This window comes from Ischnura elegans, chromosome 1 (genome assembly GCF_921293095.1).
Source record: "Ischnura elegans chromosome 1, ioIscEleg1.1, whole genome shotgun sequence".
Taxonomy (NCBI): domain Eukaryota; kingdom Metazoa; phylum Arthropoda; class Insecta; order Odonata; family Coenagrionidae; genus Ischnura; species Ischnura elegans.
In genome coordinates this window covers 72,252,883-72,279,575 of record NC_060246.1, presented here as the reverse complement: position 1 = coordinate 72,279,575, position 26,693 = coordinate 72,252,883, and the positions used below count along the sequence as shown (strand labels likewise).

Genomic DNA, 26,693 nt, shown 5'->3' with positions numbered 1-26,693 from the left:
AGAAAGAATTCTCTGTCGTAAAATTAGAAATCGTATATTCCCTACGGCTATTTTACTCTTATACCCGATTAAAATCGTGTTGTGTGGGAGACAGGAATTAACAAAAGGAAGTGGTAAGTCCTAGTCGAGTCTGTGAAAGAGATTTAGAAATGCCAGGGATTTAAGGACAACCGAGGCAGGATTGGCGTGGTAAATGTGACGTTCTGGCGCTCGTTATACTACGCATTTGTGAAAAATATTTTTTTCGCTCGTCAATGGAGTGTGCGATTAAAATATGTGTTGTTAAATGTTAATACGGGTAGTTTCCCTTTCCCTCCTCAGTTGTTTTTGTGACGTACACTCAGAACGTTCCCGAACACACGTCCTTGCGGAGGACTGCAGGGCTGCAAGTAGGGCTGTACGTAATAGCCCTGTTGGTGTATCTGTAATGAGGTTTGGCCTTGTAATAGTAGGCGTTGGTTTTATGCGATTCACTAGTCATTTCACTTCCGTGTGTTTCGGAGAGAAGAATTTATTTTAAGGGGAATAAGTTGGTGGTCGAATCTTCTCTTTGTCTATAAGGGCTTTGTCGCATTAAGTATCGGGCTAAGGGAACATGAAAAAGTGTTCTCTGCCTTTTGTTAATAAGCTGCATTAGTGGTATTGTATCATTTAAAACACCTATTGGTTTTCCGACTATTACTTATTACTTCGGTGTGGAGTAGAATAGTTAACGCAGTCAGTGTTGTTCGCTTGACTCAATGGCAAATCTTTGTCAACCTTGAATTTTCCATTATCTTTCCTATGAAATCAGATCCGTTAATTCATTCGTAAGAATTGGTTACGATTTTCATTTTTTCACTTGTATTTTGTCTATCTAGTTGGAAGGCGTTTGAAGATCGAAAAATAATTGTCAGAAGAAAACCGTGGTGTTGCGTTTGCTTTCTCGTGATTTGATTGGTCTTGAAATTAGAGTTTCAATTGTAGACTGAAATATAGATATTATGTACTTTACTCGACGGAGAAGTCAGGTGAGAATAGGATGTTTTTCCGGCGTATCTATTTCATGGAGTTTTCCCGGGTTGTTCAGCGGGTCAGGGCGTCCTTTTGGACCGACGCACAGAGGGCTAGAATCGAAAAAAAGCTGGCCAAAACCTCAAAAATAATTTTTTTGAGCTAGGAAGTTGAAACTTCGCACACATATTTTCAAATAAATTGTGCATAACTTGCCAGATTAATTACTTCCTGTGCCTTCACGTTAACAATATATTTTATGTCAAAGTTGAACAAATTTGGCGGAAAACGACCACCCTTGATTTTTTCTGAAAATAGCCAACTTTATTTTCGTGCATTGGTTTCATGAATAGTTTTATTGACAAAAATGTTATACCATCTTAATTAACACTTCTTTTCTTACATTTGGAGGGTTTTTAAAGAGTTTTTTTCGCCATTAACCATAGATATATAACAAAATGGCGGAGCCTGTTTTCAGCCAATTTTTTTTACATAAACGTAGAGAAAAAGTAGATACTTCCGTCTTCATTTTCAAAAAGTACGTTTGCGGAAAGCAGGCAGTTTTTCCAGTTGAATTGGCGTAAAGTTTTTTAATTATCAGATATGACGCTAGCTGTCTTCGGAATAAATCCTGATTTGTGGCCACTCATGGTATTTTTCTAGTTAACCGCTCACGGAACTTTCTCACGTCCTTATTTCGCGCTTCTATTGCTTCCTCTTACAGTTGTCCCAAGGGAAAAAACGGACTGTTTTCCAATATCAGCTCCGTGAATGAAGACTTTGTGTATAGTCGTTGGCATACAGAATTTTTTTAAAGGTGATGACATTTTAGAGATGATATCTAGAATAATTGTGAAGACTTTTGAATATTAAGTACCTGTTTCATCCTTAACGAAACGATGAGGCTCGTGGGAGATCATGAACAAGAATTCATGAGACATAGGCTCTCGTTCCCACGTATGGTTGTATTTCGCATGTCTTAACTGCTGTCAAGGTAGTATTTCAAAATTAAAGTGCACTTAATATGTGACGAGAGACTGAGATCTGTAGAAATTCACGTTATAATTCGAGATGCAGTATGATCCAGAAGACTTTTGGTAACTTCATATGTATCCTCTGCTTCAATAAAACCAGTGGCTAAATTGAATTCTATGCTCGCCTCGCTCTTGCATTAAAGGGGTAAAGATTACGTCCATGGCATTTCACAGATTTTCGAAGATCCTTGTACTGAAATTTATGAGCTGCATGGACACAATTACTTAATGAGAGGGTCTCTTCATATGACATCATATAAGATTCGGGGTTGCATTTTCTCCACTTGGTAAGGGTCCTTCTTGCCTCCGAGGTGTGGTCATTGTTGATTCCTTTAGTAGCTTAGAGGCAGCCTCATTGCCTTTTTCCCTCACATTCATTGCTGCTGCAAGTGAAAGAACTTGGAAGCTGAGTGGAAGGATCTATAGCCTTTCGTTTTCCTCCTTTTCATTCTCTCGCTACAACCCTGAAAACGTACGACTGGGCGTCCACCTGCGCTGATTAAACTAACGCAACATGTCCATAATGCTGCATAAGGAATAGTCATAGATTACTTAAAATTAAGGATATAAGCTTAATAAACTTACTGGATAAGAATGATGTACTCTGCAAGCACTCAAAGTTTTTCGGAAAATCAATTACTCTCTTAAGCCATTTTCCATCACGTTTAAGTAATCTGTTGTTTGCTCCTGAACATTCATTCCACTTCCTCTCGTATTTCCAAAAAAAACAATCCATTCAAGAATTCACTAACTTTTAGTACGATGCAAAAGCAATTTTGTAGCAATATATTTCGTCACATAAATGTTTATAGCATTAGATGTTTGCTTCCTAGATTTCAATAGGATATTATACAGCTGCCAACGTGAAATTTCATTGAGAGATATTTATACCTAAGTTTTTTACTAAACATAAAACAGATCCTAAAATTAGATGGAATCAAGGAGAGAAATTTAGAAAAATACATACGAAATAAAATGGAAAAGATGGTGTTCTAATTAGGAACTGTAAATGAGAAAAACAGTTAACTTACTTGTACAATCCGAAATTACGTGAAGAAAATTCAATTTTTCAAGACTTTTAACAACTTTCAAGAACACAAAGACTTTCAGCAAAGTATTAATAAGTAAACATTGATTGCAATGCAGTCAAAATGGAATATCAACTTTACCTCCTCAAAAATAGATAGTTTTACAGTTGGATATATGAAACTAACGAACACAGAAAAAAATCGAAGTATTCGGTTTTCAAGAAAAGCAGCAGGAACACAACAAATAGAACCGTTCGACATCGCACCAGAAGCACAACCAAATGAGCAAGTGCATTTCAATAATAAAAAGAGAATACGACTGCGAAAATATAGGCAATAAACCACTCGCGTGTACCTCGCCGGCAGACCTTTAAATAGGCATGGGAGGCATGGAAGAGGAGGCCATGGATCATGGACGAATCTTGCCTAGAAAGGAGATTGTTTGTTAATAAAAGAGTCCGTTTCCCTACTTTAAGCACACGATGTAGGTCAATTCTCCGTATTAATATATAGAATGCACTAAAAAAAAGTCTTTCATTGTACCTCTTGCAGTGCCCAGCGATTGCATAATAATAGTAATTTGTAGGCAATGTTTCAGACACATATATTAATCAACTTTCCGCTCGCAACCTCGCAGTTGTCAATATAGACAATCTTTTCAATAAAGATATATGATTTTCAGCGCATCCATCGTCTTAGCTTTAGCCGGATCACATAATGCATTGTGTCGGCTGCTCTTTGGAGAGTACTGAAGGTGACCTTCGAAATAGACACTCTCGTCAGATGGCATTGGGGAATATTCCTTCGCTTAGTTTTGATCGGATGCGTGCTGTCGCTATGCACGACTTTGGAATTCCCTAGATGTGCATGTCGGAGCCGTTACGAGATTATGGGTGGAGGTAATTACTTTTTTTCATTTGCGTCGAAGAAGCGTCCGAGGCACCGGTTGACTTTCTGGCTAATGGCGTGAATGAGAGGTCAGGGCTCCTGGTCGAACACCCAACTCCATCGCCGCCCTCTTGGCTCGTGGTGATGTAGGTTACGGAAGCTAGCCAGACCTGGGAAACAGCATGCTAAAGGGGACGGGACTTGTGCCAACACGACGCCATGATGCAGTGAAGATTCCCAGAACGCGGGAGTTACGGTCCGCGATGATACCGCGTTGCGCGATTCAGGGGCGGATTCAGCATTTAATTTGGGGCTGGGGGTCATGACCTGGGTCCAGTGGCGGATCCAAAAAAAAACTCAACGGGAGGCGCAAAAGAAATCTTGAGCTACATATATCTACTTTTATCGTAATAAAAAAATAATCAAGTAACATGCAAAGCTTAAGAAAATTGTATTTAAACTGATTATACACATATACAAGACAATGCCATATTATGATATGAAAAAGTTATGATCGTGGTTCTACAATGTTCGGCGGCAGGGGCGGATCCGGGATTTCTTTCTGGAGGGGGGGGAGCACAAGCAAGGCCGTATCCAGGGTTTTGTTCTGGGGGGACACAAGGATACCTCGTAATACAAAACGAACGCAATGACAATGGGACTGTATTAAAAATCTTGCATTTATTTTAAGGATCTGGGGGGGCACGTGACCCCGGCTAGATCCGCCTATGTTCGACGGCATCCACCGCTCGCGCCCGCGCCCTCCACATGTATCTGCCACTGCCTGGGTCCGAGGAGTATGAGAAAACCCCGAGGAGAGAGGGGCGTTTTTACAGTGGGGAGTGCTACGCTCGACGATAAATACAATTCAAACTTCTCTCACGTTTGGGACTTGCAGACATGGATTTGCATATACGCTCCCTTTACAGCTCAGATACAAAAACTATTAAACTACTTAATAAAAATCGAATAAAGGTTGACACATTTTCGGGCGTATCATGATACCTGTGACCCACCCCCGATAAATCCGCCCCTCGTGCGAATCCATGTTATATAAAGCATCAGATACTATAGTAAAACTGATATATCTCACCGCGTCCGTTGCATAAGGCTATCGTTTTGGAAGCAGTGTCATCTGCGAGAAATTCGACGTTAATACAAAAAAACTTAGGGGTCATGACCTGCAGTGGCGTAACTAGGAATATGCTTTGGGGGGATGGGAGGGGGTGGGGAAGGGCGACCTCCCACCCCCACCTCCCCTTTTGGGAAAATTTTGGAAAAATGACATGCCTGCAAATGCATTTTACATAATTTTAGCACTTAAAATTTGGGTTTCATCAAAAGGTTACGTTAAAATTTACCATGTGTCAAAACTAGACAATAGTTTTGAATATTATTTTTATTTATCTTAGGCTTTGAGGGGGGATCTATCCCCATCATCCCCCCCCCATAATTACGCCACTGATCACCTGGGTGCGAGGAGGATGAAATATCCCCCAGGATAAAGGGACGTTTTTACAGTATGGAGTGCTATTGTCTACGATAAATAAGACTCAAACTTCTCTCACATTTGGGACTATTAGCCATGTATTTAAATATACGCTTCCTTTTTAAGGATACAAAACAATTAAACTTACAGAAAGGGCATAGCCGGATAAGAAGGTGAAAAGTCCCCCCTCCCGGATTTTTCCCGTACTCGGGGTATGCGATTTGGGATCAAATAGGACAAACCTCCCCATATTTCCAGCTCGCTATGTGCCCACCAGGGCCGGCTAGATCGAAAATACGATTTTCACTCTTTTTTTAATATCTCGGTCAAGAATGCATATTTCTTATTGCGGTTTGCGGCATTTGAAACCTTATGTGATGGCACATATTTCCAATTGTTTTCAAGAACTTCGGGCGGGGCCAGAAGATATGGCGTCGATTTGAGCGTGGCAGAACAATGGCAAACCTATACTAACAATTCAACAGAAATGTAACGGATGTTTTAAAGTGGAAATTTATCGAGAAATAAAACAGTAAATAAAGTAAATCAAATAACAGTAAACAGTAAAAAAATTCAATCGTCGAGAATTATTGAAAACTAATATCCCTAGTTATAACTGCTGTGGACGATTGGGCACCCCATTATTTAATTTCTCCTCGTGGATGACGGGTCAACGACTCATCTTACGAAAAGCGGAGTATCAGATCTATCCTCGAGCCTCCAAAATACGTTGCGTGATGCCGAATAAAAACACTATCATCCCTCCTTTCGAGCCCTGTTGATCACGTTGCTATCCAATTCGAGTGGATATGTAAAAATTTCCCATTCTTTTATCTTTAATAATTTGAGAGTTTCGGAAAACTTTGATGAATAGACTTCGGAGTGCTTCGCTTAAACGTACGAAATGTTTTTACCACACAGACTTCTTGCCCTTAACCTTTAGCATGTCCTTCGGTCATCGTCATCATGCGGGGACCGAGTAGAAATTAGCAATCCAAAAGCTCCCAAGTCTTTTTCAGCAGGGAAATATAAACATTCCAGATGATTGTTTCCTTTTTGCATCCACCATGGCTATTGACAGTATATACGTTGGAATTTAATAGCTTGTGCGTCGCCAATATCCCCGCATTTTTCATCGTTATAGGTAAACTTGTTTCTTGCATAATTTTGCATTAAGTAGGTTTACCATGGTATTTTCTGCAAAAAATATGAAAAATCTAACCGGAAATAAAACGCATGTGAAACAGAAAAATGTTTCGAGAATCATTCGCTTCATATACGCCTCGGGTATCATGGGTAAATCTGGTTGGGAATTGTACCTTTTGAAATCGTTTTCCTATCTTTGAATCTTATTATTGCATAAAAATCGTAAATTAGGGCTATTAATTCTCTAGTAATTGCTTGGAATCATAACGTCATTTAAATTAGATCCGCAAAAAAATTGTATTCCTTTGTAGTACATATTTGGTAAACCTGTAATTTTCTACCTCTTTTATCTACCTACAGTGACCCATTTGATGTTCTGTTCATCTATCCTGTTTATCTTCAGATTTCATCACGTTGAAGTTCTCGAACGGTCCAGGAAATCCTCATTTTTGCGTGACGTCATCATTTTATTTACCAAAAATCTAACCTTCAATCTTTTTTTAGCTTGAGGACAATCATCCTCACTCCGCACGCCTTGGAAAGGTTTCTCTCATCCCGGCATCCGATAGTGACCTTTTCGTTTTCGGGAGAAGGGTTCATGTTCTCAACGATTATAAGTCAACTCTACGAAGGAGGCCATTTGTCCATTTTCCTCTGATTATATCGACAACTCATTATTAACAACGATTATAAGTCAACTCTTTTATGCATAGTATATTGTCTTCTAAGTATAAATAAAAGATTTTTTTCTAAGAATGAATCTTCGCTTCTGTACCACCGGTTTCGTCGTGCAGACTGCAGGTGAATGAAAATTAACTGTTTTGAAGGAACACTGTTTCGAGAATACTTTTCAAGTAACGACGTAAATAAAACTCTCTCTTTAGGAAAATGGTTTTACTCTTCACAGTCCATTTACTTAATTATAAAATACAGCTTTTTCGAATACCTCACTTAAACATCAGACTCGGCTTTTAACGTTTGTATAGTTTTTTTACGTTCACAGCTGAAAAAATTAAGTCATCGGTATAATTTCTCGATTATTTTATTCTTACATAACCTTATATCTTCTTAATGATGATCCAAATATCCATGGTGCAATATTAGTTGTTATTATTTCCGTCCGATGGTTTTTTTGTCTTCTTTGTTGTTCATTTTACTAATGGTGACGTGAGAGTTATGTTTAGTTTCAATGTCAATATGTGGATGATTAGGGAACAATACTTTGCTTCTTCATCCCTTGTACTCTTACATATTTTCCATTATTCATCTTGGATCTTTTACTTGGCCTCTCCCACTCACCCTACACTTCCCTGTTTCGTTGAAGCTGTAATTTTCCTCTTACTGTATTTTTGACTTCAAGGCTAGGTTTCATTGGTGGGTATCGCTAAATATCAAATAAATCGTGCGAAGATTATTTCACGATTAAAATTTTAAACGGAAAAAATCCTCCAAGTTACGGCCAAAGCTCGTTTGTCGTTCCTTAATTTCTTCATTCACGTAGTTTAGTTTAGGGAATTTATACTTAATCGCGAGTTTGGGATATTGCGAAATATTTTATAGCGAAACAATTTCAAGACTTTCGATTCGGCAATTTTCTTTTTAAAAATTTAGGTAATTTCAAACAATGAACTCACAATTTATTCATTGAGATATTGCGTGTGGAAAATCTGGTTTATGTTTTACAAGGCGAGATAATATTATTTTTCTAATAAAATTGTGAGGCGGATAGCAAGATTTAAACGTTGCTAAACTCCCTCAGAAGACGGGCGGAAGTTTTTTTTTGCAATCTGAGAGCGGTAATTCGTAGATTACGATAGCCTCCAGCTGAATACTCCTAGGACGTTGAAGCGAAAACAAATTCCTTTCACTTTTATAATATCCAAGGACATAAAGCTCTCCTAGCCAGTCCATAATAAAACCAAAACCATTGGGCAATATGGCATATTTTTGTAAATACCGCGGTCCACGAATAGAAACCAAATCGGGATTTTCACAGTGTTTGAGATCGCCAATAACGCGTGCGTTAATAGTCAATTCAACGACAGAGCTCGTCATTATCAATTACTGCGTAATCCATGGGGAGGACTCGACCATAGTGCCTCCATGACAACCCAGCATTAGAACAGCAGCTGATGTCCGTGCTTTCTCCACCACCATTGTTTGCGCTACCAGCTGCTCTCCGTGACGCGATGAATTCTGCATTCAGCAGGTTGTTTTCTTACATCTATCACCGTTGGCTTCAACAAATGCGGAAATAGCTCACAATAGTTAGGAGCTTGATATTTTGCATTCGTGATGAAAATTTCAAGTAATAAAATTCGAATTATAAAAAATATTCATCTGAAAACAGAGATGGATAGAAATGTGCTTTTATTGAAGGAACATTTGGAAGGAGGTTTGTCGTATAATTCCTTGTGTGGTATTTCTCTTGTTTTCTATTGATTGTCAGTTAGACACCCCTGGTAGGCACCAGTGGCGCAGCGAGGGGGAGTTTAGGGGATAACCCCCCCTCCCCCGGAGCTCAGAATTTTTTAATAGCTTAATCCATTTTACTTAATTGCATTAATATTACTTACAGAATAGTGTAAATATTAATAAAATATCCCTCCGAAAGCCGTAAAACTTACCATTTTGAACCATTTATCTCGAAATTTTTCTAAAGGAGTGCCCCCGCACCTCCCGCTTACCCTGGAGGGTATTCCACACCCCCAGACACCCCAGTATTAGTTGTGCCTAAATTCCCCCCCCCCCAGCCTTACTTCCCAGCTGCGCCCCTGGTAGGCACCGACACTATAGTAGCTGATTCCTCTGAAGTTGTTAATGTGAGATCAAGCTATCAAAACTTCGCTTCAGATCGAACCTGCGGAATACACTCTTATTTATTCCGAGAGGGTACAAGTAGGTATGCCCTATTTCTCAGTACTGTTAGCGCAATGACTGACGAGTCAGTGAAACGACCACAAGGCATTCGTCATCAGTACTTGTCCCAATCCTTTCCAACTAATTCATCCTTCTGTGCAACGTGTTCCCCCAATTCTTATCCCAAAATAATTTTCATCCTCAGCAATGTCAGTAAATACTTTGGATTTCCACGCCAGAAGATGGTGATGGGACTTCTTGTTTAGTTCTACTGGGAGTCTAGACTCGATTAATTTACTTGCCCTTTGCAGAAATAGAACAAAGCCTGCTGCGATATCAAATACGATAATAAGCCACCGAGATAAAGCATTCAGTTGGTTCAGCTCGACCCCTCAGTAATCCACCAAAACAGTATATCACACCAAGAAATTGACATGTTATTTTTGTTTGGACTACAACACACATTATGGACAGAAATTGCTGTTTAAAATTGGCGAAGATCGTCCGATGTTCTTGCTAAGGGGAAACTCAATTCGAGGATTTTTTAGGAAAACGACTGCGTAGTTGTAACATCACATTATTATACGTTCGCAGTCGTTGATTATGAGATTATTAATCTGCATCTAGGTAGAATGTTGACCCACCATAGGCTTTCCTTGGCAGAGGATAACATTTCACTTAAAATAAGTTGACAGCATAAACTTAATTGATCATCATCACGACTCGAGAATCCTGGAACTGGTTTGATCTAGCTTAATTTTCTTAATTTAACTTAATTTTCCCATTTGCTACTCCATTCATGTATTCCCATTTCTTTTCCTTTGCGTGTGACCTTTGATGTGAAAATTATGCATCTCCCTCTAATTGATGTACATTTTACATCAAAGTATAAGGACTTTTATGCTTTTAAGCGAAGGCCACAAACATTATTCACACGCTGCCAGTGGATTTGATCGATGAAAACGTGTCATAGTATGCTTAGGTGGGAGCGCAAGCGTTACCGTCTCCCAACAAGATTGCATCCCTGAGAAGGACACTTGTTTTCGCATATTGTTGCATCCTAATTATTCACTGCAACTGCGGAGCTTCCATTGGAATAAATTAATCGTGTGCGTCATATAAAAACTTCAATCAGGCGTGCGAGTCGCGTTGTTTCATAAAAAAGTTAATGTGTATAACGACTTGTCGGGATATGGCAGAGGGTCAATTTTACACATTCATTGGTGCGGAAGGATGAACAAGCACATTGATGTCCCATCATTCGAGTTGATTGTCTCGTGAAAAAAACGACCTCCGCGGGAAATTATGTCATCGAAATGAAACTCGGGTCGTCGAGGTCTCGGTTGTGAAATTTCACTCTCGCAGTAACTAGCGGAAACTCTCAGAAAGTCTCTGGTGCTAAAAACGTTTCCGGCGAGATAACTCCATAAGAGCGGCCTTGCGTAGAGTCCTTTTCCATTTTCTTCCTTTATTTCACGTTTCCAAGTTTTGATAATCAGACGGATGAAGAGGGTAAGCGTCATTGAGTGATTTCATCCGGAAGTATTATTTATTCCTGAATGTTTTCTATGGGTTGTTTTGGACGCGACATATTTCATCGACAGACGATATTCCAAACGAGAGACTATCGATAAATATTAAGTAAGAGAGCGATGCTTCAGGAACGCATAATTAAAAATTTGTATTTTAATTTTTGTTTGGGATTGGAATGAAGACTAAGTTTATGACTTAATTAAGTAAAACGTTTCATTAAATTTTGAAGAGTGCGTGAAAAAACCTGTCCTTTTTGCGAATATCAAATTATGTTGACTTTATTACGATTGATTTTTTTCACCGTATCTCAAAAATTGCATCCTATCTCCCAAAAAATATCTCTCTCGACATTTTAGTGACGCAATTATTTAACCGCGCTTTAATTACGAGTTCCATTTATTTTAATGCTTCGGCATCATTCTCCATTGCTTAAATATCTTGTCTCTTTGTGCTGGAACTGGTTTTTAGGGAAGTCAGATTTTCTGAAATACTCCTCAATACTTTATGCTCACCGAGTTTTAAATTCTCTGTTTATTTGTATTATTCGTAATTTTAGGACTAAAAAAATATGCAAGGAATAAATTTGCAAATTTTCTACTTTTATTTTAAATGTCTTCGAGAGCAATACACCATATTCTTTTAATTTCAAATATCCTTTCATGCGCACGTCCTTTTCCATCATATTTTATGCATGTTTACTCCAAATTTTAAGGAATTTTAATTTAAAGCATTTTTTATATTGTCTATAATGTGGAGTTAGAAAATTACATATAGATATGCTTCTTGACAAACGGAAAGAATCCAGTTGCTCGACATGCTGCCATTTCTGAGTCATTTTCATTAAAGGACTAATGCAATAATTTTTTTCCAATATCATAAAGTGATTCGGTAATTATAGTCCCGAATTTATTTGAAATAATGGCGATTTTCGTTAATATTATCGTATAAAGCTCACCACAATGTACAGGCTATGTCGATGATTCGCATTTCAGGCTGTTTACTTTAATTCTCCATTGTCATTCCGTTTCTGCTGTCAAATATTCACACAGTTTGCAATTTTATTTAATCATCAATAGTTTTAATTTAATTGTTTGATTTCGTGATAAGGATAGAATTCTTTAATTCCCCTGGTTTCTTATGGTGTGACTTACAACTGAGTTCTAGGGAGAGAGTTATTTACTCTCGCTCTTAAATTTTTTGCAGTGGTGGCGTAACTAATTAAGCGCGTGTGAAGCAAAGCATGAATATGGCGCAGACCGACGAGTTATGCAAGTATGGAAATTAATAGAAGCGGTAATTGAATCAGACGTAATTTTTTACGCCATTCCGTTTACTCATTTGCCTCATAGCTCATACTAAGGAATTCTTATTTAACTCATTATTTCGGCGACAAAAGTTAAATTTATCGAAATATAATTCTGCCATTAACGAGTTAGTTGTTACTTTTTTGTTTATACTTTATTTTCTTTCGCTACCAAGTATAATTTTGTATGTAGTTTTCCTTGTATTTTGATTGATTACATTACGTTTTGTCACCATTAATATGTTCATTTTTATTACATTTTCCAATATGCAAGGCCTTTGGACCCGAATTTATTTCGGGAAAAACATTTTTGTGAATCATGTTAATTTGTTCGTACTTACTTATTCAATTTTGTCCTAAAATTACGGTATTTCCTCTTACGTGATGTGTGCTGAAACTGTTCTTCACACTTTTTAGAGTGTTTTTTTCTTTATTTTCATAATCTATTTTAGAGGAAATAAGCAATCTATAGAAATAAATGTCTTTTTCTTTTGTTAGTATTTAGTGGGAACAGCGAGTTGAATTCTTGATAGTGTTGCCTGGATATTTTAGTTTTCTAAAATATGCAACAATCGTGTCTTAGGAGAATTTTATTTGTTCTTCATGGTCGATGGGTTGCAAGTGCAGGACTAAGGTGTGCCCTTTGTATAAGGACAAATATGATGGTGTTCTGAGCTACCAGTTTTTATTTTGCTTCGAAGAAAACAATGGCATCGACAAAATTATTTCGTAAGGAAAAATTTGTGTCAAAATTGTTTTTCTATTGTAAAATTCAATGGAAATATGTTAATAATAACTTTTCAACATAATCTACCCAACCTCCCAGATTGCAGCCGGGTCCTGTCGTGAGGAAGGTATTCTATGAATTTCGTGGATAGGGCTGAAAACAATACGAAAATTATCACGCCAAACGAATGAAAGTATCAGAAATTTTATGAAATTTATCGTAGAGTATCATCAATTAACCAATGCCTTTGAGAACAGTCACGCTTACTAGCTTAAACGAGGAAAGCAGAAACCTACTTTATTATTGCTATAGGGAAATTCTCTGTGTGATCTACATCGATATAAGGTTTTACGTGAATAGATAAGATCTATTCTTAATCTTATTCATAATTGCTACTTTAAATTTATAAAACGTATGTTTTACTACGAAAATCTTCCAAATCTATACACTTTTTCTAGGAAAGATAAATTGTAACTCCACAAATTATTAAAAATTTCGATGGCCGTCTTTTAAAAAAATAGACAACAAAAAGGGTAATTTTTTTATCCTGTAGACAGAACTTCATGAAGGCCAGTCATTTTTTCATGCAACACATGAAGCTTAGAAAGAATACGTGACCGCTGTTGGCCTGCAAGAATTATTTACGACCCAACCCATTTTCCTCAAAGCTCTCCCGTGAAAACGCAAAAAAAAGAGTTTGGCCAAATACAAAAAAAGTATACAGGTGATACATTTAATAAATTATTTATTAATTAAAATTCGTCGAAAATTTTTGTACTAGGCCAAAAAGGCTAATATAAATTCACAACGTTCGGTGTCTTTTCGCGGCCGAGTCTGCGCCCTCAAAGCGGCGCACTCTTTCTGCTCTTAATGTTCTTAAATTGCCGCCAGCAGCCATCTGGATGCTAGGTACTCTTTTGGCGACCTACATCCCCTTACCTGACCCGCTAAGCGGAAACACCGGCACCGATTACGGAGATGTGGCTCACTTGGGTCTCAGCTTCTGACCTCGATTTATTTTTCGGCAACAATGTCCTCCCGAGATCTTCCGGCTACGAGCTCTTTTGTTAGGTATTCGGTATGAGCAATCTTCTCTGTCGGTAACTTCCTGGTGTCTCGCGATTTAATTTACTTCCTGTCGAGATAGTTAAGCTCATCCGTTTACAGATTTCTAGTCACTGATATAATCGCTCGCAATTGCGAGCAGCTGATTAAGTTAGAAAATCAAATATTTGAAAAAAAAAATCCATTTTTATGTTACTCTTGTTTTCTGGAGTGTAAATTAAAAAAATATTAAAATAGGTATAAAATAAGTGTTCCAATTTTTTTAAATTCTCATGCTGTAAAGTTTTGAACCGTATGGCTTTTTATCTCATGCATGTATCATTTTCTTTTCTCGTATTGCACGATAATATTATTTGATGATAGTATTTTGTATTGTTTCATCGAAACCTGTGCTTGATTTCCCTTCTCGTATGAATGTAATATGTTATGGTTATGCCGTAATTTGATTCCGTGCAACTTATCAAACATCACTGTGTAGTTATGTCTATCGGCTCTGAAACTTTCTGGCGCAAGCTATTGTCCAATTTTCAACTCTCGCGATTTTGGATAAAAGTTAATTGAGGTAATTTCAATTTACGAATTTCATGAAGAGAGATGGAAACAATCCGTAAAGTAACATTCCAAATAAATGAAAGTGTCAGAAATCCAGTGACATGTATCAACCACTATAAATGAGAAAATATAGCTTTCTACATCACCTATTAATCGATTTAAGAACAAGTAAATAAGAGACGTTTCATTGAATAAAGTGAGTGGAATATCCAACTTTCTTTAGAAATGGAAAATGCGAAATAATGATTACACAAGAACATTGATTAGCAGTAGGTCATTTGCGATAATATTTGTAATGCTTTGCGCGCCCAAAATTCTTTCACCAATTTCTTATCTTGCCTGCGCCACTAATTCTAAATCATATTTCTAGGGCATGAGAACATATATGTTGTAATAAACAAGGCATACCTACAATTAATGCATGCGTTTAATTTTAATTTAGCATGTGCACATGAAACGTGCACCCGTGTATTCTTGGATGAAAATGTTGTATTCCTGGGATATTCTTTTGTGTGCATGGGAAAAATTACTTTATTTAATAGGATTTTACTTTTAAAATTCAACCTCGTAGATGGCTTCGAGAGGAATGTTGAATAAGGTGGCTATAGTTGCTCAAATGCGTTGCCCGTTTATTGCGTTTGCGTGAGACTAGTGGTCTAGGCCTGAATTTTAATTGATTTCAGTAGATTTTTATTTGCAACAATGCCTTTTCATGATTGCGAACTCATATTCGTTATAGTGACATTCTGTGAAATGGGTGAAAACATTCTAGATAGTACGACTCCCTACGACCGTAAAAACAACTTCAGGCTCAGTTAGCGCTTTTGCTGTCATAATATTCATACTCACAGACCATATTCTTCTCGGAACTTTTGAAAATATTCCGGCAACAAAATTCTTTGCTCCTACGTCTTTATCTAGCTCTTTCCAGTAATCTCCTGATGTCTGAAGCACCATCGCATTTTTTAAGCAATTTGTAACCGTTACTTCAGCTTATTATGTCAACGCATCATATCGTTTCGAGAAATAATAGTAATGAAAAAATTATTCACAATACGAATTAAATTTTTATTTAATTTTTGATATATTCACCTTGCACTGCAAAAAACGTCGGCCTTTGGTAGCTTTCCCCAAAAATCAATATTTTTGTATATCTGAAAATATTACGGTTGAGTGACTCAATGTCAATTTCATCTGGTTAATTTGGCATGTGATTTTAAGGAAACTCCTTCAAACTTACCCGTCGTGGCAGCTGACGTATCGAAGTCTGTCAGGAGGATGTTTAATTTCGAATTTTGGCCGAGGTTGGTAATTTGTACGCTATGCATCCTAGTGTTTTTTTTTCACATTTGGAGGTATTTTTCCTGATAAAGGTTGTTATAATCCTAAATCTGACGTTTTACCTTGTTATTTGCAACATTTCATTCGTATGAGACGTATCCATTAAGTGAGGGTAAGGCTACCATGCCGAAGCATCCACTGTCATACGCAAGACCCTATGATGATGAATCGAGCTTCATGCGTTTCGTCAATTTACATAATTTAATAAAACAAGAAAACATTTAATACGCATGGATTTTTATTTCTATCGTATTTTTTTCATTTAAAAGGGAGAGGCAGAGGGATGAAAAAAATTAGGATAACCCTGTCTATATATTTCCATTATAACCTTTAAACAAGGATATGAAAGGGGAATTTTTAATCCCTTTGTGAAGTACCTCGTACAGATTTTCTAAACATGAATATTGAATACGTGAACGTTGATATACTTTTTTTATCTAATTTCTTATTTTCCAATGTATAAGATTACCTTTATTTGACGTAACACACTTAATCTTAGGGTAAAAAATTTTTTTTTAAATAAAATTAGATTTTTTGGAGTTAGAATCCAAAAATTATACTAACCTTCATGAATTTAATCTTTTCTTATTTATATTTATGAAAAGTGACTCGTAGTATTGTATCAGCGGGTATATTTAATTAAATATCGGTTTCAAGTAGCTCTGCCTGTTTTTCTTAAATAGCATCGATAATGCATTAAAATAGAATATTGCAGATCCAACCCATCCATAATGTTCGAGGACATTCTTCCGCTCGACTTTTCCTGACAACCGCTATTTAAAGCTTTTGTTATCATCTTATAATATCCAGCTGAGAAGGAGTGTGTCCTGGTTAATATTTGCCTATATCCATGCTATATCTCAAGTATGAAATTTCTGCTCGTTATTTTCTCTTAATAAAATTTCATATTTGAGCGTATGAAACGATTCAGGCTTTACGTAGTGGAAATGCGATACATTCAATTTGGAAATTACCAGATGCGAATTGAGGGGGGCAAGGGGGCACGTGCCCCCCATAGACGCTTAAAAAATGGACAAGATTTATTGTACGGTTATCATTATGCTCGTTTTATTTTGTGTATTACAGAGCCTCAATCATTAAATTTAATATTAATAACTTTCATATCCAAACAAAGAGAATGTTTTCTACAGTAATTGTTGTATTTTGTTTTTAATCACAAATATGAGAAGACCTATCAGACCCTTGTCCCCCCTATAAAAAATTCCTGGATCCGCCCCTGGATATTACAATTTGTTATTTATATTTTGTCATTGATATTTTATCAGCGGCGTAACCAGGGTGGCAAAGGGGCACGTGCCCCCTAAACCAATTAATTTTGGCAGAAAAATATAAACCTATAAAAAAATGTGTTCTACTTCACCAATATATTTTAGGAAAACAGCTTCTTGGCTACCGACCGTCAATTGTGTAATTTTTAATACGAAAATGGCATTAAATGTGATTTCTAGAAATGAAAATGTTCACATTTTCTCCAGAGGGGGGATCCAACCCCAACCCCTCGAGTCGTACCCCCCCAACACATCATCCGAGCTACGCCCATGTATTTTATCATGTTCATTTTTGAGATTCAGGGAAGCATTGCCGGCATGATGTACTTAATAAACTCTACCAACTTCAATGTGAAAATGTATGTTTTAAACTAGCAATATGGCAGGAAATCAAGACAAACACGACCATTGGAGCCGAAGAAAGCAGTAGCCCTGTTAACATAATGCTCTTTGATATATCGTCATTTATTACTCTGGAAGAGTTTAATTCTAGTTAACTATCGTACATAATTGCGATGTGTATATATCCAAGGAATGGAAGTCAAACTGGTTCTTTCGATCGTACTGAATAGCTATTCTTGTAAACACTCACTGGTATCTTCGTTTTTATCGTCGCACCGCTCTTACGCTGAGAGAAACCTAGGTCCACCACGTTCAGCTTCGTGAGCAATAAAGGGAGGTGATAATTTGTCACTGCCCCTCGGAAAAGCAATCATTGAGCGACTCAACCGTGCGACTTGCTAGTTTTCTCAGACCATTGTAACAGTAAAATCATCATATTTTTCAACGCGGAGCCTTGCGATGTCTGCAGTTACTTTCTTGGGTTTCACTGCCTAGATGTATCAAATTTGGGACAACTCTGCCGTATCCCGCGGAATATTTCTCAGTATTATGCGTCGGTACGATTTCAAATTGACAGTTAGATTTTTATTTATAGCGTTATACTTCGTGAGTTAATTTTTTCGCGGGCGTAATCTGTGGTCTCCCATTTATTTCGTGGGAAGTGAAATCTTTTGTGTTGGGAGTTCTCATCGGATTTTTCGGAAACAGCTAGGTTCTGCCAGCTGGTGCTCACGATGCCAAGTTGGCGCATTCTGCTCGAGGGAGGTAACAGAGAGAATCAGGATTTTCACAAATTTATTGGGAGTGTTGCTCAATGAAGGGCGAGTTAAATATGACCGGTTGGTTTTCATCGCATGATACAGCTGTGACCATAACTTGTGAATGATTGAAGGGCACAGTTCCGCATCGCAGCCACTCGCTAGTACTTTCTCTTAATAGGAGATTAATTCAATTTCGTTTTTCATACTCTGCAAATTTTTAAATATATGCGACCAAACCGGCTTTAGACGATCTTAATATTAATAGGTATAATCAAAATTTAACACCCACTAATTAATTTTTATAGGTAGGTAATTATTTTATATTTTATTTATTTATTCCTTTATCACCGAATACAGTACATACCGGCCATTTTACATCGGGGTGTTCAACACATCGTCGTCGTCAACAATCATACGTGCACGATGCTCTATATAGGGATAACTTACCCAGGAGGGACTCGAACCCGCGATGTCTTTAATGGCAGGTGAGGAATTTACCTCGCCGCCACCCAGGCCGGCAAATTTGTAGTTGGGAGGTCTTCCCGGGGTATGACGAACTGCAAACCGAAATGATTGAGGTACTGACAAGCGGAATACTTCCCTCTTCATAGCTCATTCATATAACTTGGTTTTCTTGCATAACCTTCCACGTGTGCCTTCAACCACAGAGTATACTCTGTGCTTCAACCGTCGCACCCTCTCAGCCCTAAGCGCCCTCCGTCTCCTCTCTGAACCTCATGCAATCGATTCCTCTCCTCACCCCCGAAAGCCGGGCACTCCGTCGTTCGCCCTCCTTTCCGCTCCTCCTCACCTAAATCTCTGAAACCAGCCTTCGCTTCTCTTTCGGAAGCAGCGTGCGCTCCTATGCTTGTTGAAGCATAAATTGGTTGAACAGTTAATTTAGCGCTGAGATTATTGAAGAGGAGTCTTCAGCAAAGTAAATATGTTCAAAGTCAGGGGGCGGCAGCGGCGGATATACTTGCGGGGTTACCCCCATTGCCGAAAATTTCAGAACCACAGTTGTAACTCTTTTTTTATCATAAAATGGTATTGTCTTGTATATGATCCAACGATTTGATCGATGGGTTTTTCTTATCTATAGGAAAATTCAACAAAATCGTTGGTACATTTATGGTTGTTACCAGGTTTCGCTATTTAGTGGGCCCTCGTCGCTTCTATAGCGGCGATTGTATTCCGTGTCCCTCCCTTCCAACCCTATACCAGAGGCGTCGTCGGGCTCCTATCGCGGCAGCGCCTCTTTCCTTTTCCCTTCCTTTCCAAAACCCTCCTCGGGAGCGCGGGCGCATCAGTTAAGTTACCCCGGTGCGTTGTAACCCTCATAGGACCCCCCTTTGGCCCTGATCTCTGTCTTATATATGCGTATAATTAGTTTAAATATAATTTTCTGAAACTTTGCATGTGACTCGATTATTTATTTAATTCGATGAAAGTAAAGGTGGGTCAAGATATATTTTGCGCCCCCCCCTTGACTTGTTTCTGTATCCGCCACCGGTGGGGAGGTAATATGTTTCCATCCAATGTAACAATCGAAACTGTTTTTATAGTAATTTTCATTGAAGCCTGCAGGTTTCACCAATACCAATAAAAACCTTTTCCTCACATTTAGACAAAAATATAGTACTCATCCTGAATGGCGAAAACCTCTCTGGTGGAATTCAAATCTGTAAAGAGGTCACACCACTCCCTATTTTTTCCAAATCGTGTAAAACTTATGTTATCACCTTGAAATATTCAGATTATACCTTCGTCAATATTGGTTTGCACGTCGAACATAAAATATTTACTTCCGAGAAAGTACTGCGGCAAAGTTTTAAAATATATCCGACACTGGGAAATGTTGGAAAGGGTCTTCTAATGTATAAAACCTTAAATTTTGAAGGTGATAGCCTTAATTTAGAAAAAAATGATACACCACGAAAAGACTGGTCGAGCGGCAGCAATGCGTCTCCGTAAGATTGCAGGTGCGGGTCAAAGCAACAAGTTTTATGGCTCTATAAATGTCTTGTCGTTTGATTCTCTCTCCCAACGAAAGCAATCTATCGACGTATATCGATGGCTATGCCTAACAACACGTATCTCAAATTCGGCCGTTTTGAGACAGGCCTATTAAACAAAGTGTAATAACATTAAAAATATAAAATACAAGCAAATAACAACTCATTGTTTGTAAATGAATGCTTCTATATCAGTTTTATGAACTTTTTGTTTTTAATTTCAGAGTACATTAAAAAATATTAATCGTTTATCTGCTCTCCTGAAAAGTTGCTATTTTTGAGATACGTGTCGATAGAACTTAGCCATCGATATGTATTTCGGTCGAATAATTTTGTGCAAGTGCCATTAGAATGGTGGAGTTTGCTTTCCGCGAGCATTAGGATTAACTGCATGTGGTCCCCTATTTAACGCTGAGAAGTTAATTTCTTCTATCTCTCGGGGTATTTAGCTTCCTGTCTGGGGGTGGGCTTTATTGTACTAATCGAATCAGTTAGGCTGGCGAGTGATGATATAACCTCGTCACCACGGAGGATACTGTGAAAAAAATTATGCTATTCAATCAAATTTTCAAACTTTTGCTACCATTGGATCATATTCTTAGATTTCAACTTCTAATAGTCATAATATGAATGATTTTTGGCTTATTATGATATAAAATGTAAATTTATTATATGTTACTTAAAATTAAATTTCATTGAAACCCGCGTCGTGCTCTTATGTATAAAAAAGTGGCATAAGTAATTGTGTACATCCAGGAAAAACTTACAATGGAATACCACAAGGTTAACCAAGAATTAGTGAATTTTGATACTGAGGAAATTATGAGAGCAGTGCCTCACAATGTTTTGTTTCCGGATATTTCACACCATAAGATCCTTGATCGGCTCAATCGGATCGGATCGGTGAACTTTATCGGAATTTCGTTTGGGGGGTCCAAAACCAAAGGGGAAATTAAAAAAAAACAGGGTACAAAGTAGAGGGTTTTAACTAATTTTACCACTTTTCATAATCGAAAAAACTACATTTTTCAATGAAATCTTTTGTAAATATATGATTTTGCAATATTTTGTTTTCTTTTATGAAGCAAAGTAACTGTGTTTTTATATTTCGTGGGGGGGGGGGGGATTCGGACACCCCGGACCCTCCCCCTCGCTACGCCAATGCGCTAACGTAAGTCGCCTTTCTCTTCCCCTGATAGCAATAAAAAAAATTCTCGCGAGCAGAGTAAGATCTCTTCAACTAACAATAAGAGTTTCGAAATTTAGCGATGTAGCATGCTTTGATCGCGATTATCTTCTAATAAAACGGCGCTTTCACCCGTCTTATCGTTCCTCCTCAATCGTGGTCAAGTTTCCGTGAGGAAAGATTGAATCTCTCCATAATAATTATCTCATATTTTTACCCTCTCTCGATCTATCCTTTCCTCGTGGCGTAAGCCTTTTCCCTATTTCAAAGACTTCTCCTCGTATGGTGGTCAACCACTCGAAAAATCTACCCAGCTAGCGTCATGACATGCCGCAAAACTTTCCCCCCATTGTATCAGCTATTCTCGTGGTTCAGCACTAACAACCAAGGCTGAGAAATCGTCCCTCAAAAGTTTACCGGCCCGTCGACTTCTGCTGTAAGGGGACATGGGACAATAGGGCATTCGCGGGCTTGAAAACGTATCCGCAATAGATTAAGCCTACGATAATCTAAAAAGCACCTTGACCTGCTAAGGAATTTTTGGAAAAAAAATGCGACGGAAACATTCTTTTTATCACGGAAGTAACGATATTTATATTCGGCAAAAAGAAACCATCAGGGCCGACTCAAGGCAAAATACTTACCCGGGCTAACTGCTGTTGTGTTGCACCTCTACCGGGGGAGGGTGGGGATTGGTATAGAATAGCCCCCAATTAAACGGGGGATCAGGGCTTTTGGTCACCCCCTTACATAGGCGGATCCAGGGGGGGACGTGCTCCCCCCAGACCCTCAAAAATATGCAAGATTTTTTATACGGTCCCATCATCATTGCGTTCGTTTTGTATTACGAGGTATCCTTGTGCCCCACCCAGAACAAAATCCTGGATACGGCCTTGCTTGTGCCCCTCCCAGAAAAAAATTCTGGATCCGCCCCTGCCCCCTTAGCTACGTCGCTTCTGGCATTCGCCCGGCCCTGAGGGTCATTAAATACTGCGATGTCATTTTTTATCGGGTAATTTACTCATGTGTTGGTGAATTGTGTAATTAGTGGATTAAAATCATGAGCTAATTCTTTGATCAATGTACAATCGAGGTCACATTAATAATTTACCTTGGCTTCCTTGTTTTTTTTTAAGTTTTGAAATAAGAATAGCTTGAAATAGAATAGGAACAGTTTTGATAAATTTGTGAAATATTTTGGGTCATTTCATTCCACTATATGGAGGTCACTCGTCATAGTGTCATATTTTGAAAAAACATTGCTTGGATATAAAGGTTGCCTAGAGGTGAATCTCTCATCTACATCTATTTGTGAAAAAAATTATGCTATCTTCTATATTATTTCTACTGCATAGATACCTTTTTCTCAACTTATACGCAACCAAACTCTACAAATGATGTACCAAAATGCACAGAATTTATCAGAGAACATGCGACGGCATATCTTACTTCCTAAATATTGCTATTGTTTCCTAAAATTGGTTTTTAAGTAATAAAAAAAAACTGTAAATATTCCTGACGTTAACGGCGCACAAACTGATACATTTGTTCATTTGCAACAATATCTCACATTCTTTAAATAACTTTTATCAAAATGTGGCTGATTCCACATTCAAGTCTCCTGTTGATACGTAAGTATGAGTCATCATGTGCGTTTAACAGAGGATAGTGTAATTACTTCCAATGCTGTGTTTAAAGAGGTCCTCTGACCTCAATTTGTACATGGACATTCCAATTAAATTTGTACATAAGACCCTGCCTTTTTTTTCTACATTTTAAAATTAGAAACGTGCCTATCCCTCTGTGGACCTGCATTGAAAAGACCGTGGGAAGCCCACCGGGAGCGGGCGCAGCACGCTCATTCAATCAAATTTTCAAACTTTTGCCACCATTGGATCATATTCTTAGATTTCATGCACTGAATTGTTGAGGCCTTTACTTTGTAGAATTCCATATTTAATGTTTGGAAGGAAATTTCTTAGCTTTTCTACAAAAACACACACTTTATTGCCGACTAGTTTCGGTTACACTGTACCATTTTCAAGACTAGTGATACACATCAGAATTTGCCGGTATATATACTCTGTGGCCGGGTGATAGATTTCAGCTTCTTATAGTCATAATATGAATGATTTTCGGCTTATTATGATATAAAATATAAATTTATCATATATTACTTAAAATTAAATGAAAAATATAATAGATATTTTTTTCTACAATGCTCAATATCAAATATTTATTACCTATCCACACATACTAGACTAAGAATAGGCTAAATAAAACTTCACAGAAATTAGAAATGGCAATGTAAACTATAAATTGAAATATTTAGTGTTTCTTTATAAACATAATTCAAAGAAGTTTGGTGTGACTGAGTTCAGGGGCGCCGACTTATAAAAAATATTGGGGGGGCCCGTATCGGAGGTCTTGCCCCGGGAAGAGGTTAAATTCAAAGTGTGTCGCAGCACCGAAACACTATCTTGATTCACACCACTTGATTCAGTTAACCTGCTTAACCTTATAATTATTTGTTCTAACACATTGTTGAATTTATTTTAAAAGCTAACTATCGTCAAACATGGGAAATAAAAATTACCAATATATTTTTGTGATTTCACAAAGCATAATAAAACTTAATTATTTTCTTGAATTATTGAGGGGGCTCCGCCCCCCCAAACGAATCTTTGAGGGGGCTCGGGCCCCCTCAGGTCCCATGGAGCCGGCGCCACTGACTGAGTTAGGAAGAGGAGCTGTTTCATAGTCTTTGTCAATAGTTTTAAACTGTGGTATGGATTTATAGATTATAGTCAGTACAACTGTGTGTATGATAGGCATATTCTTTGGACTGAAAATTCTGAGGCTTTTACTTCTTGTACCCTGAAATAATAATCATTGTTTTTCTTGTTGAAATCTTTAACTGTAAGAAGAAGACCCACCTGGATAAATTTATCAGGAGACAAAAAAAATTGCGAATGGGCCCATTTTGATTTTGCTGAGGCACAAGTGGAAATGCTTTTGTAGTCTCCCATATCCTATCTTACCAGCATTGCCCTAGTTGGAAAAAAATTTTTAAGAAGACTTTTGACACGAGAACTTGTATTTCGGGACGTGGGTCACTTGGATGGGGGAAACCTAGGGCTGTATTTTCCCAAGATTTCATGTACCACTCGTCACAGCCTTGCTTATCAATGCCATTATTATTTCTTGTCCTTTAAGCATTTAATGATAGATGGCAATGTAATATGAGAATGGCATCGTCTTGAATGTGAGAGAAGCTCTCTGTGCCCTCTGAATTAAATAGGGAAGATGAGTCTCAAAAAATAATAATTATGGGGGGCATGAGATGAATTGACAAATTAAGATCTGAATCATTCCACTAAGTACTATGTTTCATTGCCCAATAAATTTTGGCTTACATTTTCAGCAACCCAGGGGAAAAAGAAGTGGTGCTGGATAGATTGGCAAAGTCTCGTTTGCGATCTCTTGAGGTGACATTCAGTCAAATGATGGAGCTTATGAGGGGCTGCCATAACTTGGCTGAAATTCAAGGCTCACAGGAGACAATGGCAAGAGGTCCTCGAAAGCTAGAATCTGGTGATTCCATTGGACTACAAGGAGAAATGACGACACGGAGTGTCAGCGGAGCAAATGCATTCACACTACTTCAAGGCATTATGCCAGGTAAGCTTAAGAAAAATTTAATGCATGTCACTATGAATTACTTTCTATAAAACTCTGTATGCAAATGATCCTGGATTTATAATGAGTGAAAAAGAGGCCATTTGAACATTCATAACCCTAGCTTTTCTACCTCTTTGAACCATTAATTTAAAGATTGAAATACCTTCAATGGAAGTATAGGAGTAATGAAGACAAATCATCCGGGTTTCCTTCCGCGTCAGATTGTTCGTAGACAACAGTTTCGCTGGCTATCCTGCCAGCGTCTTCAGGTCGAAGGTGTCGGCTGTCGGTTTCTGCCTCGCTTATATACCGTAGGCTGGATGGGAGCTGCATTGTGATTGGCTGTTTGACTGGGCGCTTCTATCTGATTGGCTCTCTCTTGGAAAAAAAAAAAAAAAAGCGACGCAAGGCCACCATAGAAAACCAGAGTGATGACGATGGAGAGGCAGAAGCGTCAAGGAAGCTGTACGTCACCATCCCTTTCATTGCTAGAACATCAGAAAGGATCGCCAGAATATTAAAAAAGCATGACGTGGTCACTAGATACAACTGTGTGACCAAGATAAGAGACTTCCTCCCTGGGCCCAAGGACATCATTCCTCAGGAACTGTACGAAGGGGTATACAAGGTGCCTTGCTCCTGCGGGAAATCCTACATAGGGGAAACTTGCCGCTCCATGCATGTGAGGATCAAAGAACATCAAAGGGCGACCAAAAACAAACAATTTCAGCTCTCAGCCATCGCAGAACATGCATGGTCGGAACCTGGCCACGACATCAAATTTGAAGAAAAGAAACTTTTAGCTAAGGAGTGCCGATACTTCCCAAGGCAAATCAGGGAAGCAATAGAAATTCAAAAAACACCATTGAATTTCAATAGAGAAAATGGATACTTCCTTCACAGCGCGTGGAAAAGAGTAATCCAAGAGAGAGCCAATCAGATAGAAGCGCCCAGTCAAACAGCCAATCACAATGCAGCTCCCATCCAGCCTACGGTATATAAGCGAGGCAGAAACCGACAGCCGACACCTTCGACCTGAAGACGCTGGCAGGATAGCCAGCGAAACTGTTGTCTACGAACAATCTGACGCGGAAGGAAACCCGGAAGAAATGCAGAGATCAAACCATCGCCGCGGAAACCTACGTTCTAACGAAGACAAATCAGTTAGACAACTCTTTAGTCAGGATGTGTGTCAATTTTCTGCTGCACATAATCCGCATTTTGCTTTAAGACTCATTTCATTTTGAAATACAAGGACACCACTGGAGCACCTCATAAAGTTTTCTAGAACTCATTTATGCAATTATTTATTTGCATTATTTGTTAAATAACATTAATGAAAAATTGAACCAGTGAACTTTTCACAGCATAGCCTTGGTGTAAAACAAATGTTACAAATGGGTTTAGAACAGTTATTCCCGATGAAAAATAAAGGAAATGATAAACCATAAATTCCAATTC

At 38.1% G+C, this 26,693-nt stretch overlaps 1 protein-coding gene across 1 annotated transcript in view; it reads left to right on the top strand.

Moving 5' to 3' along the window:
• The window catches only part of LOC124163305, a 33,989-nt gene that overhangs the window by 6,540 nt on the left and 756 nt on the right, over positions 1-26,693 (top strand). Inside the window, exon 2 of the mRNA XM_046540122.1 lies at positions 24,976-25,232. Coding sequence (XP_046396078.1) covers positions 24,976-25,232 — 257 coding nt within the window. The remainder of the gene's footprint in view (positions 1-24,975; positions 25,233-26,693) is intronic.